At 37.7% G+C, this 20,101-nt stretch overlaps 1 protein-coding gene across 5 annotated transcripts in view; it reads left to right on the top strand.

Moving 5' to 3' along the window:
* The window catches only part of Xiap (X-linked inhibitor of apoptosis), a 48,708-nt gene extending 30,820 nt beyond the window's left edge, over window positions 1-17,888 (top strand). For 3 of the 5 annotated variants that reach the window (XM_008833919.2, XM_017798390.2, XM_029563964.1), the window contains 6 exons: window positions 2,212-3,120; window positions 4,715-4,814; window positions 7,732-7,810; window positions 8,571-8,613; window positions 11,628-11,828; window positions 14,603-17,888. In XM_008833919.2, the coding sequence (XP_008832141.1) occupies window positions 2,244-3,120; window positions 4,715-4,814; window positions 7,732-7,810; window positions 8,571-8,613; window positions 11,628-11,828; window positions 14,603-14,796 (1,494 nt within the window). In that variant the 5' untranslated portion in view covers window positions 2,212-2,243 and the 3' untranslated portion in view covers window positions 14,797-17,888. The remainder of the gene's footprint in view (window positions 1-2,211; window positions 3,121-4,714; window positions 4,815-7,731; window positions 7,811-8,570; window positions 8,614-11,627; window positions 11,829-14,602) is intronic. The other 2 variants (XM_029563963.1, XM_029563966.1) reach the window with 1 other exon arrangement.
* The last annotated feature ends 2,213 nt before the right edge of the window (window positions 17,889-20,101 follow it).

The raw sequence follows: 20,101 nt of genomic DNA, 5'->3' as shown, positions 1-20,101 counted from the left end.
ATCTTGGTTGATGTAGCAAGAACAGAACTATAATCACTGTGCAAATACAGATGCTTTTTTGACATACTGATTTCAGTTCCCTTGAATTGGTAGCTCCTTTGTTAGATCTATTTCCAGTTGCTTGCTTTGTTGGTGTGTTGGTTTGTTTTTTGTGAGAGGGTCTCATGTGTCCCAAGCTGACTTCAAAACTGCTATATAGCAGAGGATGACTTTGAACTCCCAATCCTTCTGCTTCTACCTCCTTTACTGGGATTACAGGTGTTTTACCACACCCAGTTATGTAGTACTGAGGATTGAACCCAGGGCTTTAAACATGCTAGGCAAATACTGAATGACATCCCCAGCTCTGTTGTTAGATTTTGAAGAGCCTCCATCTGGGGTGCTGAAGAACTCAGTGCATAAAGTGCTTGGAATTGTGAAAACCAGAGTTTGGATCCCCAGAACCAACATAAAAGCTGGATGGACTTTGTAGCCTGCCTGTAATCCCAGAATGATGGAGACGGAGACTCCCTGGAGCAAGCTGGCTAGCTAGAATAGCCCAGTCAGTGAGCCCTGGGTTCACTTGAGATATGGAGCACACACACATGCATGCCCACCTGCATATGTACCTCCACACACAAACCCAAAAAACAAAAGAACCTCCATTTTGTTTTCCTTAATGGCTATGCTAGTTTACATTCCCATTCCTACCAACAGAGTACTGGAGATCCCCTTTGTTCACATCCTCAGCAGCAGCATTCCTTGGTTTTTTGTCTTTTGGGTTTTGTTTATTTTTTGGTCTTTTTGAGATAGGGTCCCCTGTAGCCCCAGCTGACTTGGAATTCACTGTGTAGAGGGAACTCACTATGTAGAGCGGGCTGGCCTGGCCTTGAACTCAGAGATCAGCCTGTCTCTGCCTCCCAAGTGCTGGGATCAAAGGCATGTACCACCACACCTGGCTCAGCTCAGTTTTTCTCTTAATTAATAGCTGTCCTAACAGGTGTGTGGTGATATCTTATTTTGGCTTTGATTTGCACTTACCTGATGTTTAGTGTGGTGTTAACATGTTTTCATGTACTGGCTGGTTCTTTGTACATCCTCCTTTGATAAATATCCAGGCTATGCTTCATTTTTAGATCAGAATCTTTAATTTTTATTGTTGAGTTGTTTGAATTGTAACCATTTGTTTATTTTGCATTTGGCAAACACTGAGGACAGTATCAGGCAATGTGGTAGATTCTGGAAAACCAGGTTTGTCTTGTAGCTAGGGTGGTAACCACATGCTCTATCTGGTTTGCCTAAGGCAGCCATGATTTATGCCTGTTGTCCCTGTAAAATTATTAGTAGCATCATTTTTCACATTCAGAAGTATCTGTGCTTGAAGAATAAATCATCTTGCCACCCTTTCCATAGCCCAGCTGACTCCTTTTAGTATGTTATTTGGCTTAAACATTACATAGTTGTAATTTGGCAGTTCTGATAAAGCTTCTAAATTCTCTTCCGTTAAAATAGATTGTTTTTTGACCAAGGGACATTAGAAAAATAATTGTGAATACTTTTGTTTTGCTAAGCAGGAAAGTAAAAATATTTTTAATTTATTCATTAACATTCTAAACATTTCACTTCTTTTTAAATAGTAAAAATTGAACAGTAATGCCTTGTATATGCAATGATCTGTTATAACAATTACGTAGAGAATTTAAGAACCTGTATATTTTGGTTCTTTCATGTTTTTCTAATTAATCATTTTACATGTTTAATATTTATAATAAATTCTGTGTCATAGTTTCAATATTTATATAAAATAAGCGCTTAAAACTGGTAATGGTGTTCTATTAGTTTACCTAATATGTTCCTTCAATAGAGAAAATGGGGCCTGGGGTTAAGGCTCATTGGTCAGAGCACTTGCCTAAAATGCAAGAGGCCCTGAGATGGCGATCCAGGATGGGGGGGAGGGGGAGGAGGGGAGACTAGGCTGCAGGTGTAGTTCATTGCCAGAGCATGTCCTTGGTCAGTATTTAAAGCCTTGAGTTCAATCCTTAACACAGAAAAAAAGAGAAAAGAAAAACAAACTTAAGTGTTGATAATGTAGAACTCTAGTATTTAGATTAAAAGGTCTTAGTGTACCATTATTTTTTATGTCACTAGTGGATAATTTGTAGCTCTTAATATCAGAAATATATTCATTATGTTTCACATTTCAGATTTCCTAATGTAATGTTCTCTTTTTAGAAAAGGTGGACAAGTCCTATTTTCAAGAGAAGATGACTTTTAACAGTTTTCAAGAATCTAAAACTTGTATACCTACAGACACCAATAAGGATGAAGAATTTGTAGAAGAGCTTAGTAGATTAAAAACATTCGCTAATTTTCCAAGTAGCAGTCCTGTTTCAGCATCAACATTGGCACGAGCAGGTTTTCTTTATACTGGTGAAGGAGATACCGTGCGGTGCTTTAGTTGTCATGTGGCAGTAGATAGATGGCAGCATGGAGACTCAGCAGTTGGAAGACACAGGAAAGTATCCCCAAATTGCAGATTTATCAGCGGCTTTTATTTTGAAAATAGTGCTGCCCAATCTACAAATCCTGGTGTCCAAATTGGCCAGTACAAAGCTGAGCAGTGTTTGGGAAGCAGAAATCATCTTGGTCTAGACAGGCCATCTGAGACTCATGCAGATTATCTTTTGAGAACTGGACAGGTTGTAGATCTGTCAGATACCATATACCCGAGGAATCCTGCCATGTATAGTGAAGAAGCTAGATTGAAGTCATTTCAGAACTGGCCAGACTACGCCCATTTAACCCCCAGAGAGTTGGCTAGTGCTGGACTCTATTACACAGGTATTGGTGATCAAGTGCAGTGCTTTTGTTGTGGTGGAAAACTGAAAAATTGGGAGCCCTGTGATCGTGCCTGGTCAGAACACAGACGACACTTTCCCAATTGCTTCTTTGTTTTGGGCCGGAATATTCATGTTCAAAGTGAATCTGATGTTGTAAGTTCTGATAGGAATTTTCCATATTCAACAAATTCTCCAAGAAATCCAGCCATGGCAAAGTATGAAGCACGGATCATTTCTTTTGGAACATGGATATACCCAGTTAACAAGGAACAGCTAGCAAGAGCTGGATTTTATGCTTTAGGTAAACTTAACCAATAAATTACTTTCCAGCCATCACAGGGCCCCTAGAAAGAAACCTCCTGAACTGGTAAATATTTAGGTATAAGCTTCTAGCCTTACCTATTATCAGCATCATCATTATCAGTATCATTCTCTGAATTCCTTTGTTAAATATGTAATGTAATTACTGAATTTATGTTTTTACATACATCTTATGAGTCATATTTGTATTCGTGTAATTGTTTTGGGGGAAGGTAGAAAGAGAAAAGATGATATAGATTCCTGATAGGTAAATGGGTCTAATAGTAATACTAGCTGTCATCTACTCTGTGGTCAAAATATATATTACGTGAATTTTCTCTTAAGCTTCACCACAACCCTGTAAAAATGTAATGTGAGAGAGTTTAGTTCATGGTAAATTAACATCAGGCTAAGCATGGTGCCTTACACCTATAATTCCAGCAATCTAGTGGCTGGCTGAGACAGGAGGCTGTTCTTAAATTTGAGACCAGTTTTGGCTATATAGTGGTACCCTCGCTCAAAAAACAACCAGCAAAAATGAATATCTTTTTAAAGCATATACTACATATTTGAAAGCTGCCCTGTATTAGCCTTACTGCTTCAGAATGTTTTTCAAATGGTTGCTGTAGATGTGTCAGGAAGGGCCATTAGGTGTGATGACTTCCAGGCACATTTTAAGTAGACATATCTGACCCATTTATTTTAGAATTAATAATACAAAATATAAATTACTTAAAATGTTTTCATTTATAAAACATATAGTAATCTTGTGGGGCGTGGTAGCACACGCCTTTAATCCCAGCCCTTGGGAGGCAGGCAGGTGGATATCTCTGTGAGAAAGAGGCCAGCCTGGTTTACATATGGAGTTCCAGGTTAACTGGGGCTACAGGGAGACCCTGTCTCAACAAAAAGGGGGAAGGTAGATGAAGGCAGGTACCAGTGCCCCTTACCCTCCCCTCCCCCACTCTGCACTCATACTGAGTCCTTGGCATGTGGCCCTGCATGTCAAGAGCCCAGGGTTCAGATGTCCTGGGGTAGATAGTATGGGAGAGAAGGCTGTAGAAAGAACTGTGGTTTGTATGTCTCTGTGAGTTCAAGGCCAGCCTGGTCTACATAGTGCGTTCCAGGCCAGCTGGGGCTACAGGGAGATCCTGTCTCAAAAAGACCAAAATATATATACATAGTAATCTTAAAGGTCTGTTTCATGTCATACAGCTATAACTTTAAAGAAACCTTGTAATTTATGCTGAACTTTATTGTTGTTAATATGTAGAATATAACTTGTAGAAGTTTCAGTTTGATGAAGAAAGTGTAATACTGATGACCCAAATGACATATACTTCTAGAACATAACAGTTGTACTTTCTAACATAAAAACTATTTTAGTTGTCTTCTGTAAAACACCCATATTCAGCCAGTGAATTTAGTGTGTATTTCCTCCTCAAATGAGAACAATCACCTCTAGATGTAAATGTGAATGTCTTCTTTTAAGCAGTGAGATTTTTATGTAACTTAGACATATTTGTTAGAGGCTAGAAGGGGTATTTTTCTGAAAATTTCCACAGATACACATTTTTATTTGTATGTCTTCTTAGGTGAGGGTGATAAAGTGAAATGCTTTCACTGTGGAGGAGGGCTAACGGGTTGGAAGCCCAGTGAAGACCCTTGGGAACAGCATGCTAAGTGGTATCCAGGGTAAGACATTTAATTTTTCATTCAATAATAGGCAAGTTGGGCAGTATGCAGTGGAAAGATTTGAATTACTTTTCACCTCAACTATTTTTGCCTTCACTATGACTTGATATTCACACCAGTTTGTAGAAATGAGGTCACCTACTTTATAGGGAACAAAACATCTAAGACTTCTCTGGTAACCAAAACATTCACTCTTTGTATATCATATGATATAGATGGTTCCATTTCTAAACACCAAGTTACAGCATGTGTACTTACTTTCTTTTGAGACAAGGCCTCACTATAGTCCTGCTTAGCCTTGAATTTGCTATGTAGACCAGACTGGCCTTCAACTCACAGAGGTCTGCATGCTTCTGTCTTTCTAATGCTGAGATTAAAGGTATATACACCCACTTCCAGTAATTATGCTTTTTTATTTGTTGGAAATAGGCACTTTTGTGATGGGCATGGGCCCATTGTGCCAAGAAGTCCTAAAGATACCATAATGTATATCACTGACTTTTTTTTTGAAACAAGGTTTCACACTAGCTCAGGCTGGCCTGGAAACTCACTGTATAGCCCAGACTGGTCTTGATATCAAAATAGTCAACTTGCCTCAGTCCCCTTGTCATCTTGCCTCTATAAAATAAAGTACTTGGGTATATAAGTGAAGTCTGTTTCTAATCTATAAAATATACAACTTAAAGCATCAGAATGATCATTTCAAAAGACATCTTAGCCTTAAAAACAACCTTAAAATAAAATTAAAGGTTGAAAATGAAGATTTTTTTTTTAGCTAGGTATTGTGACGCACGTTTTAATCCCAGCACTCAGGAGGCAGAGTCAGGTGAATCTCTGTGACTTCAAGGCCTTCTGGGGCTACAGGGAGACTCTGTCTCAAAAAGACAAAAAAAAATGAAAGAAAGAAAATGAAGATTTTTATATGTCCAGTATTAGTTAATCCTAGCCTTTTGGGAAGACTAACCATAAGGCTGGCGATATGGTTCAGTGGGTAAAGGTGTTTGTCTCTCATAAGCCTAGCAATCCAAGTTCAATCCAGATCTCAAGTAAAGGTAGAAGAACGAATTGACTCCACAAAGTTGTCCTCTGATTTCCACATGTGCACTATGGCACATGCACCCCCACGCACACATCATGCAAGTGCATATGTGCACATACCAAATTTTTTAAGACGTATTTTTTATTTTATGTTATGTGTATGAGTGTTTGCCTGTGCGTATGTATATATGCCATGTGTTTACCTGGTACCCTCGGACAGCATCAGATCCCCTGAAACTAGAGTTACAGATAGTTGTGACCTGCCATGTGGGTGCTGGAAACTAAACCTGAATCCTTCGTGAGAGCAGCAAATGGTCTTAACATCTGAGCCATCTCTCTAGTCCCGTGCCCAGTTTGTTTTTTTTTTTTTTTGTTTGTTTTTTTTTTTTGTCTTTTTTGAAACAGGGTTTCCCTGTAGCCCAGCTGGCCTGGAACTCACTATGTAGACCAGGCTGGCCTTGAACTCAGAGATTCACCTGCCTCTGCCTCCCAAGTGCTGGGACTACAGACGTGCGCCACCACACCATGCCCAGCTTTTTAACATGGGTTCTGGAAATTTACCTTAGGTCCTCTTGCTTGTTTAGTAGCACTTTGGTGACTGAGCTATCTTCAACCCCAATAAATTTTTTTTAGAAAAAGATTTTTGTTTTTGTTTTTTTGAGACAGGGTCTCAATATAGACCAGGCTGGCAAGGAATTCAGTATGAAAGCCAAGAATGGGCTTGAATTCCTGGTCCTCCTGACTCAACATCCCGAGTGCTGGTAGTTAAGGTGTGCATCACCACATGCAGCAAATGACTTTTTTTGAGACAGGATCTTGCTATGTAGCCCAAGCTAGCTTGGTTTTCGTGCTAGTCTTCCTGCCTCAGCCTCTTTAAGTGCTAGGATTACAGGCATGCAACCACCTGATTCAGTAACTGTTTCTTGAAAGCTTTCAAGTTGATATTAGGATGAGGAGCATAACAAAGGAGTATTATTTTCACCTTGAAATAGCAGCTGGATAGGGAATTGGGTAGCATTTTGTGTTGTAGCTCCTTAGAAATAACAAAGCTGAGACTATAATCTCAGCTACTTAGAAGTCTGATAAGGGAGGAGGATAGAAATTTCAAGGCCAACCTGGGCAATTTAGCAAGACCTTGTCCCAAAATAAGTTATAAAAAAGGGCTGAGGTAGTCCATGCCTATGCATAATCATAGCATTTGGGAAATGGAGACAAGAATGTTGGGAGTTCAAGGTGATCTTCTGCTACATAGCAAGTGTGAGGCCAGCTTGGACTCCATGAGACCTTGTCTCAAAAAAAAAAAAAAATGTGGGGCCAGGCATGGTAGCACACTCCTTTAGTCCCAGCACTTGGGAGGCAGAGTTAGGCAGATCTCTGTGAGATCAAGGCCAGCCTGGTCTACATAAGCAAGTGCTAGGCCAGCTGGGGCTATAGGGAGACCCCGTCTCAAAAAGACCCCCCCCCAAAAAACCCAAACCAAAAGGGTGGGAACTGGCAGTACAGCTTACACAGCTTACTGATGAAGTGCTTGTTTAGCACAGACATGGCCCTGAAGTCAATCCCCAGCAACACAAAAGAAAGGAGAAAGGAAGGAAGAAAGAAAAGGTGGTTTTAAATTATCTTTGGGGGAGGTTGTAGTCCCATGGTGCTCAAGTGGAAGTTAGAGCACAACTTGCAGGAGTTGATTCTCTCATTTCAACATGTGGGTACTGGGGATTGAGCTCAGGTCATCAAGCTTGGTGGCCAGTTCCTTTACCCACTCAGCCATTTCTCTGGCACCAAAAAGGTCATTAATGGAATTGATATGATGGAGTCTAGTTTTATTAATACTTAACTAATTTATCAGCTAAGTAGAGTGTAATTTTCTTTCATCATTTAGGTGTAAATATCTATTGGATGAAAAAGGACAAGAATATATAAATAATATTCATTTAAGACAATCACTCGAGGAATCTTTGGTAAGTCCTCGGTGTTTGAAAACATAGGTTTTCAAACATTATGTCATTTGTTTTCTGATTGTTTATTCATGTAAAATGCACGGTGTGCTATTGCAATTAATATGTAGTAAGCTTTAAAGGGGATAACTTGGAGATAGCTTCTTAACATTTATCCCTGAAGTAAATATGTGAAAAGAAAATCAAAATGAAATAGTTTAATTATCACTTGGTCAAAACAGGGTTGAAGTACTTAAAATACTGAAATCCTTTAGTGTGAAATTAGACTTTTAGATAATGTGTTTTGTACTCATAACTAGTTTTTACCTTTTTGTAGACAGTACTTAAAATCACAAAATAAAGATGGTTATGTACCTCATTTGTGTAAGACAATAAGAAATAAAATGTACCTGAATTGATACATTGGGAGGAGGTGGTCAAGGCATTATAAACTGTGGGAGAGCCCTGAACTAGAATGGGTTCTAGAGTTGCCACAGGGGCTCTGCCATTAGCACTTGCTGCTGCTGCTGTTGCTGCTGCTGCTGCTGTTTTGCCTCCTAGAAGTCATTTGATCTTGACCCTTGGCTTCTTGTCTATAAACTGATGCCCATTGGATTAGATGGTCTTTTAACTTCCTTCTGTTCCATCAGTTTATGCCTTTTGTTAATATTCATGTTTTTAATTAGAATAAAGCCAATTTATTTCAAATTTATAATTAGCTTTTCAAATGGAAGTAATTGCTTTCTACTAAGATGAGTTCTTACCATTCATATTTCTATTTTAGGTAAGAACTGCTGAAAATACACCATCACTAACTAAAAGAATTGGTAAGTATGCTTATTAAAATAAATGTACCTTTATTTTGCTGCTAATTTATTATATTTGTTATTTGTGGGGTAAAAAATCCTTTCAAAATCATTATAGGATGTTTATTATAAATGAGGTTGTTCTAAATGTAAAAATTTAATGAAGTACATACATATATATTGTTTGTTGGTTTGCTTGTTTATTTATTTTGAGACAGGGTCTCTGTAGTCCTGGTTGGCTTAGAGCTCCCTATATAGACCAGGTTGGCCTTGAACTCACAGAGATCACCATCCTCTGCCTTGCAAGTGCTAGGATTAAAGGTATGCACCATCACTCTGGGCTGAAGTGCTAATTTTAGTTCAGATATTTCTATAATAAGAATGGTAGATCTGTACTAAGATTATAGTAAAAATGGACATAGCCAGATGTGGCAAACCTATAATCCTAGCAGTCAGGAGGTTAAAGCAGGAGAATTCCAAGTTTGAGGCCAGCTTGGACTGTATAGCAAGACCTTGTCTCAAAAAAATAAAATCAAATAAAAAACAAAGTTAGCAATGCAAATACTACATTAAGCAAAAAAAGGTAATGGAGTGTTTGAATTTTTGTTTTTGTTATTTTTTAGAGAGAGTCTTACGATTTAGCACAGGAGGGCCTAGACCTCTCTGTCTTCTTGCTTCAGTCTTTTTTTGAGTTCTGCCTTTATAGGCGTGTATCACCACACCCAACTAAAGCAGATAATCATGGTGGTTTATTTGTTTATATTTTTAGTGCTGGGGATAGAACCCAGAACCTTGATAATGATAGATAAGCCCTCTGACTGATCTACATCCCCAGCAAAGATATTGTTATTCTCATTTTTCAGCTGAAGAAACATGTTATATGATCTACTAATGGTCACATAAATTGTTATCAGAACTAGAACTGTAAGCAAGGTCTTCTGAATCTCATATACTGTAAATTCTCATTTTTTTCTGAATCTCATATCACACTATAAATCTCTTTTTCTTTTTTAGATCCCATTTTTCAATTTAGGCAGCATGTTTCAAAAATAGAAAGTTTAATTTAGAATGTCTGGTGATTCCCTAGTCTCTGTGCTGGTAACATCATCTATTTAGTATCTTAGCGATTACAAAGCAGAATACTACATATATTCATAAATGTGTTTGAAATGCAGAACTACTTTGATATTATTTGGCATGGGTTTTGCAGCAGGCATAAATAATAAAGTAAATCATTTTTTTTTCTAGCTCATTTTTTTCAGTTATTCATGGAAAAACAAAGAATCTAGAGCTAGAGTTGTATTTCAGTGATAGAATGCTTACTTAACATGTAAAAGTTCAATCCCAGTACCACAAAAACAAAGATTCTATAATATTTCTCAAATAATATTTGTTATTTAGTTACCCTTACGATGCATACTTTTCTATTTATGACTAATGAGACTCTTGCCTTGGCTTTGGTTTAAGGTTTAAAGATTGAAATACAGCTCAAATAACATAAATTTTAACTTGATAAAGTGTGTGACATGATGTTTTGTAGTATATTCTACAGGGTGTACAGACATCACTCTATTTAATTGCGCGCCATTGTCATGACTCCCCATACCCACCGATCAGCAGTCATTCCCCATCCTACCACTAGTTCCAAACATTAATCTACTTTCTTTATGGTTTTGCTTATTTGGGACATACAGTATATGTTGAATCACATACTGTGTGGCCTGAAATGTCTCTGTATTGTGAGTGCATCAGTCTTTGAAACTTTTTGTTTATTCTTTTGCTGGGGGGCGATCTTTTTGAGAAACTCGCTTTGTAGACCAGGCTGGCCTTGAACTCATAGAAGTCTGCCTGCCGCTGCTGGAATTAAAGGCTTGTGCCACCACGCCTGACTCCTTTTTTAAAATTTATTCTTAAAAAATTAATGTGTGGAGCTAGAGAGATGGCTCAGCAGCTAAGAGCACTGACTGTTCTTGCGGAGGACTTGGGTTTGATTCCCAGCACCTACCTGGCAGCTAACAGCCATCTGTAACTCCAGTTCCAAAGGATCTGGTACCCTTTTCTGACCTCCAAGGGCATTGCACAACTTGGGTGCACCTACCTACATGCAGGCTTTACACGCATACACATAAAATAAAAATAATATATAAAAGGAAAAATTTAAATTTATGTATATGAGTGTTTTGCCTGCACATATTTAAGTGCACCACATGCATGCAGTGCCCACAGAGGCCAGAAGAGGGCATCAGATCTCCCAAACTCGAGTCATGGACAGTTGATTGCCACCATGTGGGTGTTGGAAATCAAACCCATGTCTTCTATAAGAGCAGGCAGCGCTCTTAATTCTGGGTTGTCTAGCCCATTTTTGTTTTTTGTTCTGTTTTGTTTTGAGACAGGGTTTCATTTATCCTGGGCTGGCCTTGAGCTTAGTATATAGCCAAGGATGATGTTGAAATTCTGATCCTCTTGCCTCAATCTAATTGCTGAGGTTACTGGTGTGTGCTACCATGCCAGGTTTATGTGTTGCTGGCAGATTGAATTCGGGGCTTCATGCATGCTAGGCAAGTACTCTTCCAACTGAGCCCCATCCTCAGCCCCTTAGCACTTTCTTTGCACTATTTTTCAGTCTTCTTTTTTTCTTTCCAACTTTAGGAGCCCATTCCAGGCTATTAACACATAGTACGCATGCACTCTACCACTGAGCTACACACCAGCCATATCATAGTCTTTTTAATTTAAATTTTTATTTTATGTGTATGAGTGTATTGACTGCATGTGTGTAAGTGCACCCGTGTCATGCAATGCCTGTGGAGGTCAGAAGTAGGCGTCAGATTCCCCTGGAACTGGAGTTATGGACAGTTGTTAGCTGGTATGTGGGTGCTGGGAATCAAACCCAGGTCCTTTGTAAGAGCAGTCAGCGCTCTTGACCACTGAGCCATCTCTCCAGCCCCTTATAGTCTTTAAAGGCCCTAAACTGTTTTATTGTTGAGTTCCATTAACGAAAATGTTTGTTTTTTTCCTCCCAACTTTCATTTCAGATGATATAGTCTTCCAAAATCCTATGGTACAAGAGGTAATCCGAATGGGATTCAATTTCAAGGACATTAAGAAAGTAATGGAGAAAAAAGTTGAAACATCTGGGAGCAGCTATGTATCACTTGAGGTTCTGGTTGCAGATCTAGTGAGCGCTCAGAAAGAGAATTCAGAGGATGAGTCATGTGAGACTTCATTGCAGAAAGGTAGGCATTAATCTCTCATGAAAAATTTCGAACATCCATAGAAGTGGAGAGAACTGTACAGCACACTGACAACTCCCTCCATCATTCAGCATTCAGCTTCAATAATCAGCAGCTCTTTTCCAGTCTTGATTATTACCTTCCTTGTCAAGCCACACTTACTTTAAAGTAAATACCAGATATCCCGTCTACCATTGTCTACAGAGACTTCAATGTATATTCAACAGCTCAGGATGGTTTTTAAACATGCCCTTAATGCTGTACTTCTTAGGCTGCTATAACAAAATACCAAAGACTGGGTGGCTTAAACCATAAGCATTTGTTTTTCACAAACTAGGAAGACCAAAATCAAGGTACCCCATTCCTATGAGGGCCCTTCAGATAATTACCTTCCTAAAGTGGCATATATAAGTTCATTCTCCTTTCTTCCTCTACTAATAAGCATGCTAACTCCTTCAGGAGCTCTCAAGCATATGACTTCATCTAAACCGAATTGTAGTCATGTATTGCTCAGTAAAGGAGTATGTTCTGAGAAATGTGTGAGACAATCTTATCATTGAATAAACATCAATGTATATAGTCAAACAAACAGATGGCATAGGCCAACTACTTCGTGTGGCCTCTTGATGAAATCCAGATGCTTTCTAAACATGAAGTATATTCTGAGACTTTTAGCATAATACTGCATGCTGTTTTAAGATAATTTTATTTATATGCAGAAGTATATTCTAACAAAGTAGTAAGATAAATGCATAAACCAATAATGTAGTCATTTGTCATCAAGACATTACTTTTTGCTATATTTTGATATGACTGGCAGCCCAGTAGGTTGGGTTATACCAGCAGCACCACAAACATGATATTAGTTGTTTGATATATGACTGGATGATAGGAATTTTTCAGCTTCCTTATGATCTTTTAGGGTAGATATGTGTTCTCTGGTTTATTGGAGCATTGTGTGGTAGTAATATGGCTGTGCTAGATAAAGCCCCACCTCCAAATACCACCATATGGAACATTAGGGCTGCAGCATAAGAATGTTAGGGACATAATATGTTGTTATCAGACTTGACAACATTAATTCTGTAAGATCATCAGAAGCCTACTTGCTTTTAATATCCCTCCCTTTTATTTCCAGTGCTGGGTGAATACAGGGCCTGACATACGTTAAGCAAGCAATCTACCTGTGAGCTACACCCCTAACCTCTCAAGTTTGAAGCATTTTTTTTCATTTGATTAATTTTAATAAAGATCTAAGATTCGCCATTTTATTCATTTTAATGTCTTAATTATATAATATTAATTATACATAATAGGTTTCATTCTATTTCCAATACGTGTACATAATGTACTTGTATCATATTCACAACCCACTCTTCCACTCCCAAGTGCTTGGATTACAGACTTGCACCACCACACCTGGTTTCCAAGGTGCTCAGAATCAGAACCTATGGCTTTGTACATGATAGACAAGCACTCTACCAACTAAACTACATTCCTAGTCTTGACTGATTCATTTGAAATGTATTAGTTATTTTGGACAACAGTGGCTTTTATCATTGTGTGTAAAATCTGTAAGTTTATAAGTAAAACAGATTGGTTTTAAAGTGTTTTGCACCTGGATTCCCATCCCTATCATTGCCTTACCCTACCCCCACCCCTCCAGGGGAAAAAGTGTCTTCAAATAATTCTCATTGAGGCCAGATTTGGAAAACATTCGTATACAGTATACAAAGATAGTTAAAATAGGGGCCTGGTATGGTGGTGCATGCCTTTAATCCCAGCACTTGGGAGGCAGAGGCAGGTGAATCTCTGTGACTTCAAGGCCGGCCTGGTCTACCTAGTGAGTTCCAGGACCACTGGGGCTACCAGGGTGACCCAGTCTCAAAAAGGACAAAAAAAAACCCAAAGATAGTTAAAATATGTATTGTATTTATCTTCTGTTACTCCTGACTACTGATGCTGTTATTAAAATTATGTGTGACCACAAAACAGAATTTTGTGGCATATTAGCATTTTCATAAAATCTGTTCAGGGGAAGGTTAAATTCAACTACTTCAGTGTCTCCTATATCTAATGATACCCAAATCTTTATCTCTAGCTCTGACTTCTGACCTTCAGATTTGACTCTGCAGTTGCTGACTGGTTATTTTTGTTTGGATACCCCGCCAGCACGTCAAAAATACTTGAAAATGTCAAACCTGTATCTCCTTCTATATTTCCTATAGTTCTCGCCATCTCCTTGTCAGCCACATTAACGAATTTGAAATCAACATTAGTTCCTCATTTTCTTTTCAGCTCTCACATCCAGACACCGAATCCTCTTGTTCCACTTGCGCCAGTGTCCTTCAAATGGGTCCTATTATGGAATTAAGCATGCCCTTTCCATGTGCTACTTTTTTACCTCATTCTTTCTTTTCTGATGGGCAAATTTGTTGCCCATGCTTACTATCACTCCTCTACTGGCCTCCTCCTTCCGGTGGCACCTTCCTCCAATCAGCCTGGACAGACAAACTTGTTCTTCTTGTCTCAGAGCACTTTATACATAACTTTATTATAGCACTTATCACTTTGTACTTTGTACTTAACCTCTTCAGCCACATCTCACCACCTCTCCCACTAGGATGCAGGCTATTTAAGAACACATGCCATGTGTGAGTCATCTTCATGTCTCCCAGTACTTGAGTGTCTGGCACACAGGAGGGCTTCAAGAAGTCTTTTGATGACTTTACACAACTAAAAATCTAAAGTTGGTATGTATTTTTCTCTTTGTGCAGGGATTAGTACTGAAGAACAGCTAAGGCGCCTGCAAGAGGAGAAGATTTGCAAAATCTGTATGGATAGAACTATTGCTGTAGTGTTTGTTCCTTGTGGCCATCTGGTCACTTGTAAAGAATGTGCTGATGCTGTTAACAGATGTCCCATGTGCTACACAATCATTACGTTCAAGCAAAAAATTTTCATGTCTTAATCCAGCGCCACAGTAGGCATGTTATGTTCTTATTAATCTAATTGAATGTGTGATGGGAACGATCTTTAAGTAATCAGCATTGAATTCCATTAGCATCTACTCCCAAGTGGAAACAAACGGTAATGGCACTGTTTCAGTCCGAATTTTGAATTTCTAGATTTTTCGGGTTATTACCTATGTCATTCATTTATCCAGTTTTTTTTATTATTTAGTCGAAACTCTACAGTAAGAAGCATTTTATAAGTGATCACAATGTGTATGTGTACTACACTGACAGTTTCTATGTCATCTGCATTTTTCATTCCTTTTGGGTAAACTTAATAAATGGAGCATTCTGTATAAGTGTGGAGATTAATCTGGTCAGTCATATAACTTGTTTAGTGTGAACAAGGAAACACAACAGTGTTGAAAAGATAGATATTATTTTTAGATGTTTGTGTTTTAGAATTGTTTAATTTCTTTTAAAATTATGCATATACTTGTGTGAATGACCTTTTTTTAAGTGTTTTTGCCATCTCCAAAAAGATATATAATGATACACTACCAGTTAGCCTTCATGTGCTGACATGGAAAGATGTCAATGATAGATTAAGTATAAAATACAAGTGGCAAAACACTGTATAGTTTGAGCCAAATCAAAGTGTGTGTATTTTGTATCTGTATAGGACAAAAAGATTTGGGAAGATATGCACCAAACTGTTAAATGTGTTTTTGTTTTCTTGAGGGGGGTGGGGGGATGGGAGAGGGTCCTAGAGGGGCTTATGGGGCCCTTCACTTTTTTCATTTTGTTCTGTTTGAATTTTTTATATGTATGTATTACTTTTATAATCAGAATTTTTAGGAAGTATTTTGCTGATTTAAAGGCTTAGGCATGTTCAAATGTCTGCAAAACTACTTATTGCTCAGTTTTAGTTTTTCTAATCCTAAAAGGCAGGGACGTTAACCTTGTTGGTGCCAATGTGAAATGTAAATGTTTTGTTTTACCTGCTTTGTGGATGGAAAATATTTCTGAGTGGTAGTTTTCTGACAGGTAGACCATGTCTTATCTTGTTTCAAAATAAATATTTCTGATTTTGTAAAATGAAATATAAAATATGTCTCAGATCTTCCAATCAATTAGTAAGGATTCATCCTTAATCCTTGCTAGTTTAAGCCTGCCTAAGTCACTTTACTAAAAGATCTTTGTTAATCCAGTATTTTAAACACCTGTCTGCTTATGTAGGTCAAAGTAGAAGCATGTGTGTACACTGCTTGTAGTTTTAGTGGCCGCTTTCCTTGTTGAGATTCTCATGTCATTTTGTATCTTAAAAGTTTCATGTGAGTTTTTACTGTTAGGTCAGTTAAGATGTATATAGGACAAAATTCTTAAGTCTTTAATCGTTTTATATTTGTTTCTTGACTAGTAATAGTAATAAATACTTTAAAAATGTTTCCTCAAGATCATTAAAACCTCTTGGAAAGTATAAAATATGACGAGTAGTTTAAAGATTTTTTAAAGAACCTTTTAAGAGTCAATATGAATAAAAATGGAAGTTAAAATGCTTCATAGAACATGCAGGATTTACCTAAAAACATTATCAAGACAGACCTCTTGTAGAGACTGGTACATTTTACTACAGAGAACAGTTTGGGAGTGAAACTGTTAAGAATTAGATTTTTGCTGTATTTTCTAAGAGAAAGAGTATTGTTAGGTTCTCCTAACCTGCTGATTACTGTGGTAAATGATATTATATTTAAAATATTCCAAATTTAAATAGGAATTAGCAAAATTAAATAATGACTGCATTTTCCCCTCTTTTTTGGTAAAAATCTTCAGTTCTTTTATTGTCTTCTACTTAGTTTCAATTCTGTAGTCATTAAACTGAACTTACTCTATATTGGCTAAGGCTTAAATTTACGTATAAAGCATTCTACAAGGGGACAAAAGTGTTAATATTTTTTCTAAATGTTGTCCAGGATACTTCAGCTCCAAGTCGTGTAGATATCTAATCTAGTTGGCCAAGGACTCAAGGACTGAATTGTTTTAGCATAAAGCTTTTCCTGTTCTGGGAGCCTCAGTTTGTTAAAACTCTTCTTTTAAAACTTGTGTGCTTAGAGTTAAGCAAGACCTCCTTTTTTGTCTTCATGAGTTGTGAAACTTAATGCATGAAGCTGATGTAGCTAACAGGTTTATTTTAAGAATTGTTTAGAAACACTGTTGCTTCAGGTTATTAAAAATCACAACAGCACTCCAACTCGTAATCATATTGTTGGAGATTTACCAAAGTTGGTCTGTGAGCACACTACGAAAAAAACACTGGATTTTTTCCATATTGCTATGCAAAAATTGATCACTTTTAAGGTCAAAAATACAATCTGAATCACCACCCCTGAAAGTTCTCAGTAACCACATGTTCATGTTTCCTTTTTTATGTAAAGTTCACACTAGGATTTTGAATCACGACCTATTTTACTCCATATTAGTCATGTGAAGACTGAAGTTATTTTGTAATAGTTTATTTTTTGTAATAATTTAGTGTTGATCAAAAGCTTTTTCTTAATTTTTGTGAAAGTGTTTAGCATTAATTTAGTATATAACAGTTTATCAATGGCTTTGTATTGCTTTTTCTGCTAGATTTGTTTTCCCCTTCCTTTAGTTCAGGGTGGAGGTGGAGTGTAGTAAGTGTGTATATGTTTTTTTTGTTATACTATTTACATTTTGTATTTTTTTCCATTTTCATTTTAGTGGATAAAGTTTGTATCTTGAATTCTGAATGGAAACTACCACCCCAGTATTAACTGCATATCTTGTTCCCATTAGACACAAATCATTATTTTATTTCTTATTACCCAGGTACTGAGTAAGGAAAGAGGAGGAGAGGTTAGGAGAAATTAGGTAGGTCATATGTCATTACCATTAGAGAAAGAAAGGAATATTTGATAGATAACATTTTATTCAAGTCTGCTCTTTTACAAAACATAGCCATCAGTGGAGGCGGGGAGTTCTTGCCACACAAGCTTCACAATCTGAGTTTTGATCTCCAGAACACACATAAAAGCTGGACGAAATAGCCCAAGCATCTATAATCCCAGCATGCCTACAGGAAACATGAGAAGCAACAGGAAAAACCCCAGAAGCTCTAGAGTCAGCTAGTCTGGCTTAGGCAGTATCAAAGACACCCTTTCTCAAACAAGGTGGAAAGGTGAGGACCTACTGACACCTGAAGGTTGTCCTCTGACCTCCACACTTACACCACAGCAGGTGCGAGCCTGCACCCACAAACAGAGAGAAGCCTGGGGCTGGAGAGATGGCTCAGCGGTTAAGAACACTGATTGTTCTTGCAGAAGACCCAGGTTCGAATCCCAGCACCCACATAGCAGCTAACAACTGCCTGTAACTCCACTTCCAGGGGTTCTGACACCCTCTTCTGTCCTCCGTGGGCATTGCATGACACGGGTGTTCTTAACTACAGGCAGGCAATACACGCATTCACATGAAAATAATAAAATATTTAAAAACAGAAAAACCAAACCAGCCATTTTTCTTCTGTAAAATTGATTTTACATCTTCAGTGTCTACAGTATTTCACATCGTACAAGATTACAGAGTTCAAGGAGAATATCTTGTAAAAACACCTGCTGTAAATGTTGACAGTCATCCTAAAACCCTTATACCCCTATATGGGTTTGCCTTGATCTCAAACTTTGGACTAATTGTAAAAGTTTTACATGATAACTTTTAGTCATGGTTACCTTTCTGGGTGCTCAAAATGAAGCTATAAATTACGATTAATAAGTCACTCCTTTTAAAGTATTTAAATCATTTTTTAAACACTAGAAAATATATTTTGTTTTACATGTATGTGTGTATTGCCTGCATACATGTAAGTGCCCCCAGAGATCAGAAGAGGGTGTCTGATCCCCCCTGGAACTGGAGTTATGGACAGCTGTTACCCGTCATGTGGATGCTGGGATTCGAACCATGCTCCTCTGCAAGAACAGCCAGTGCTCTGAACAGCTGAACCATCTCTCCACCTCCCAGAAAAAAATACTGAGCTCAGTTTAGCTTTCCTAATAGAAATAATTGACTAATTCCCACCCTAATAAGTTTAGTTTCACTCTTACGCATTTAACATAATGTAGATTTCTTCCTTAAAATAATGGTCACAGAATGTCAGAAGTGACTTTAGAGAATAGCTTACTGGTCTCCCTCATTTTATATTTGTGGCAACTGAGGCTCAAATGAAAGGTCACTAGTTCAAGGCTATATCACTAACTAGTAGCCGAGCTCTGACTGGGACGTCAGAAGAGGTAAAACTTCACCAAACTACCTGTCCTGGCAGTCTCAAATGTTTATTTTTCAGCTGTTCTATGCCATAACTTTAACTACAAATTAAATGATACTTTATAATTGATACCCTATGACAATCTGAAATACATCTTCAAATTAAACTGACACTAATGCTTGGGTGGTTAGGTTCTGTTTTGAAGGCTGAAGTTTGCAGATACGCACACAGATTTTTTGGCATTTACTAGGTGCTTGTTGTGTACATTAGTGTGACATTTAAAATTCCCATGTAAGTACATTTTACAATTCTGTCTGTACTTAGCAACAAATTTGCATTTTTGATTTGATGTAACCAAGGCTTTAATGTAATTTGTTAGTTCGCATTTTTTTTCATTGTTGTATTTCACCTGACAGGATGACGATTCTTATGTCATTATATTAGTGTTGTGAATAATTTTGTTGAATGTTTTGAGACAGAGTACTATATTTGTGAATATAATTGTATGGCTTTTTTCATTAGTAGGAACCTTTCCATCAGTATGGAAAATTAAGAAAATTTCTTTCTGCTGTATGATCTGGCATTTGTAGATTAAAGCTTATTTTTCTGTGAATAAAGCTTACTCAATAAAGCACTATTCTTTAAAATGTTATCTTCTTACTTTGTATTTGATTAACTTCTAGTGTTTTGAGACAGGATCTCATATATCAACCCAGGCTTATGACTTCAAACTCACTATTTTTTTTAAAGTATTTTATTATTTATTTTATGTATATAAAGTGTGTTGCCTTTTTGTGTTAGTGCACCCATGTTATGCAATGCTCATGGCAGTCAGAAGAACGCGTCAGATACCCTGGAACTGGACTTGCAGATGGTTGTTAGCTGCCATGTGAGTGCTGGGAATCAAACCTGGGTCCTCTGCAAAAGCGGTCAGTGCTCTTAACTGCTGAGCCATCTCCATCTCCTTCAAACTCACTGTGTAACTGAGGGTGACCTTGAACTGTATGTGACCCATGTGTATTAGACTTTTTTGTTGCTGT

The sequence above is a fragment of the Nannospalax galili genome, unplaced genomic scaffold (assembly GCF_000622305.1).
Source record: "Nannospalax galili isolate Female #2095 unplaced genomic scaffold, S.galili_v1.0 scaffold75, whole genome shotgun sequence".
Taxonomy (NCBI): Eukaryota; Metazoa; Chordata; class Mammalia; order Rodentia; family Spalacidae; genus Nannospalax; species Nannospalax galili.
This window is presented reverse-complemented; position numbering and strand designations above follow the sequence as displayed.